This window comes from Chelon labrosus, assembly GCF_963514085.1.
Source record: "Chelon labrosus genome assembly, chromosome: 3".
Lineage (NCBI taxonomy): Eukaryota > Metazoa > Chordata > Actinopteri > Mugiliformes > Mugilidae > Chelon > Chelon labrosus.
Window position 1 is genome coordinate 19,512,996 of NC_140339.1, and position 3,812 is coordinate 19,516,807.

Sequence of the window (3,812 nt, forward strand, 5' to 3'; positions counted from 1 at the left end):
AGGAAGAAAAAAATCCTTTCAAGTACAGCAGAGCTACCACATAAAGAGATCAGGTCAGGTTTTGGCCCATGGTCCATTTGACTGGAGTATTATTACTCTGCTTCAATCTAATGAAGTGAATCTAGACTGCAAAACAAGGTACGGTGAGCCACTACACAGAAACTAGCACACATCCAGGAGTTTTGTAATGGGTCAAGTTAATTACAATGAGCAGAGATCACAATCTATCCGTGTTTTAGCTTTAGGTCAATGGCGTAAACTAAAATCAGACAAATGCCACCACCTAGTGGCTAAAAGTGTGCGTTGCACATACAAGAAAAAAAACAATTGCCTCGAGTTGTACATGAAGAAAATGGGGGAAAAGAGGTTAATGTTAATATTAGTAAATATAAGATACACTTTAAAATGATCAGCGTCTGTATATTTTAATACTGCCTTTTTCAATCAGATACACAGAGCCACCGTACGTACAAATTTTTATTTTTTAAGCTGTTTTTATTCTGCCTGCGGCATCAGATTTCTGCTAAAGAAAGAAAAAACACAGCCGACACCCAAAAAAACGTGACTTAAATAAACAAATCATGTTTTCCTACAAGGAAAATATAATTGCAAGAAAACACAACAGTTGCATCAGTTCATTGACACTAACAAGAGAAATATACACGTGACTTGGCGAACAAAATTACCCCTATAAACAACAAACATTTTTGTAAGGACATGACGCTTTTTTAATTTAGAGCATTACAGCAAAGGCTTTACGTTTAATTATTATTTATGTAAAAATGTCAGACTTATAGCACACAGTTGGGTAAGTCCAACATTTCCATTAAACCTGTGCTACACTTAGTAGCTAAGTGAGTCCAGGCTTTAGCTTGGAAAAGAACAACAGACTCATAAACCCACCTCTGAAATTACCTCTGCTGTCTGCAGGGTAAAGTCAGCAACATATCTTTAATATTCATCTCAACTAAACACTTTTGTCTCAACAAAATAAGCAAAACATCTACTCTTCAACAGCCACCTCTTTGGGCTTTGGTTCGTGTATCTCAGATTCCATCCCTGGCAAACTACTTCTCCTGCGCGCAGCAGTCTCGATCTTCTGCACCAGCTCCACGTTCCAGGGGTGAGTGACAAAGCTGAGCACCTCCACATCCTGCGCCCCTCCCGCCCTCCCTACCCTCCCTGCTCGGTGAATGTAGTCCGTGTGGGATTCTGGGAAATCGTAGTTGACGACTAAGCGCACTCTGGATGTGTCCAGGCCCCGCGAAGCAATGTCTGTGCATACGAGCACATCTACCGCGCCGTTCTGGAAGGAGTGGAAGATTCCCGCACGCACAGCAGCCGGCATCTCCCCTTGTATACGTGCATGCTTAACTCCCATCTCGTCAAGCGAGTAGCCCAACCAGTTGACAGTTGAAGACTTGTTGCAGAAGACCAAAACAGCGCCACCTCCTTTGTCTTGCTGCAGCAGCTTCACAGCCCGATGGAGCTCCAGGATTTTGTCAGCGCCTTTTATCTTGAGAAATGTCTGTTTGACGTGGGGCATGAGGAAGTGCAGCATGCTGCTTTTGATAACCACCATTCTGCCGAGGTCCGTCATCTGGCTGAGCACCTCCCCAACGCCGCCTGGGAAGGTTGCCCCCACTAGGAGCAGTTGGGCCTTGTGACCAAGACCACGTGTTTCTTTGGGATCACTTGCAATGTTTGTGTGATGCAGGATGCTCTCTAGCATATCAGAAAAGCTGGGATCGAACATGGTGTCGGCCTCGTCTACCACGAAGAAGCTCAGCTCGCTCAAATCCAGACAACGCCTTCGTAGCGCCTTAACCAAAGCTCCTGGAGTGGCCACTAAAATATCTGGATGTTTCCCCTTGAAGACCGCCATGATGTGTCCCACACCCCTCCCACCGCCTAAAGTCCTTGTGACAAAGCCGAACGGAGCACACAGCGTCCTGGACACAGCTGCCACTTGCTCGGCCAGCTCTCTGGAAGGGACGAGAACCACACAGGAAACCTTCTTCGCGCCCGTGGAGTACATCTCTGACTCCTCATCGGCCAGCAGCCTTTGAACGATCGGAAGGAGGTAACACAGTGTTTTCCCACTGCCCGTCTCGGCAGCATAAAGAACGTTGTGACCTTTTATGACCTTTGGGATGGTCTGCTGCTGGATAGTGGTGGGATATTTAATGCCCATACTATCCAAGGTCTCCACCAGCTCCTTGCAGATGCGAAGGTTATTAAACGTCACTGATGTTTTCTTTTCAACATCCTCCTTTCGGTTTTCAGTAATGTAGGGTGCAACATCCCTGACGTTGTTGATGGCGAAATAGTCACCGAATGATTTGTCATGTTTCCATCCTTTGGAGTAGAGGATGGGCTGCTCGAATTTCCCCAGCACGTATCCCGCAGACTGGTTCCGTTCAGGATTCTTGCCCTGGATGAGGAGCTTGCCAGCTCTGATGGTGCTGATCTTGTTTTTGCTTCGAGCCTGCTTCACGTTTTCAATGCGCTTCTGCAGGTACCGAGGAACGCGAATGACTGCGGTGTCTTCTGGCGTCGCTCCTGTTTGAGAGAAGCGGGTCTGAGTGACCGAACAATGAACCCGATCGCAAGCAGACACTTTAAGAATCTGAGAAGAGCGAAGTCTACTTGAGCCGAGAGTTCTGGACGCAACTAGAGCCAAACAGCCGACCTTCGCGGACAGCATGTTGACGCTGAAACGGCTCGCTAGCTCCCAGGAGTCAGCTGACAACAACACAGATATAAACGAGAAACAAAAACATGAGGGCGAAAACCGTTAAATGCGCCGCGAGTGTTTAAAAGGGTCCAAAAAACTCACAACAAACTATTAGCATCCTCTATCACTTGACAGTAGCAGCGCCATGCTTTCTTGGCGAGTATTGATGATGTCAGTGGGCGTGGGGTGATGACGTGAGTAGAAACGATATTTAGGTTTTCCATTTCTTTTGTATTTATTTTCCTACATTGTAAAAAATATGTGCAAGGATTTTAACGTGATTTTAAATACAGAAAAATCTAAATGTAATTTAAATAATAATTGAGAAAATAAATAATACATTTGGGCAATTAAACACATTATTATAAATATTTAAAATACTGCAAACAGTAAATCTTCTAATCTTCTAACTGTAATGTAATGATACAAAAAACGAGGAGGATAGTTTATTTCCCGACTCATCCCAATTTGATATTTGCCAATTAAGAGAATTATTGATATAGTTTTGTTTATCAATAGATATATTGGTCAGATGCAGCTTTAAACCGAAAACCAATGTCCCACCTGATCGCTATATTTATTTTGAAGTCTCATATATTGTTTGACCGTTCTAACAGTAAATCAATCACCTAATCACTGACCTAGTGATTCAGCACTGCCTGCAGTACAGTAATGTCAGCGATTATGATAGATTGGACATGGGTGAGAAAGAAGGCTCCCATTGACACAACAGTGCATGTCAATAACAGTCCACATGACTTTGAGTCCTGGTCAATCCTCTTTGACCAAGACCAAACATGATGCACTGTAATGCATTAAAATATACATTTCCGTTATGTGTTAAATTGCGACATTGTGAACAAAGTTGGACTATGTCTGATTATTCTTCAGACCTGTTAAGAGCATATAAGGCACATGCATTACTAGTAGAAGTCATATTTTTGTATGTCCGTCCTGTAATTCATAGGGGTGGATAATCCAGCATTGTTGCTTTGCCATTGGTGTGTGAGCTTAAAAAATAAAAAAAAAAGAAAAGAAAAGGAGACTAATCTCCTGAGGCATGCGTCCAGAGCAA

The 3,812-nt window shown here is 43.7% G+C and overlaps 1 protein-coding gene across 1 annotated transcript; it reads right to left on the reverse strand.

Moving 5' to 3' along the window:
- Positions 1-396: 396 nt before the first annotated feature.
- On the reverse strand, positions 397-2,926 carry ddx28 (DEAD (Asp-Glu-Ala-Asp) box polypeptide 28). The gene has a single exon (XM_084541738.1). It carries the CDS (start codon positions 2,705-2,707, stop codon positions 1,004-1,006), a length of 1,704 nt encoding a protein of 567 aa, XP_084397864.1. The 5' UTR covers positions 2,708-2,926; the 3' UTR covers positions 397-1,003.
- Between the last annotated feature and the right edge of the window lie 886 nt (positions 2,927-3,812).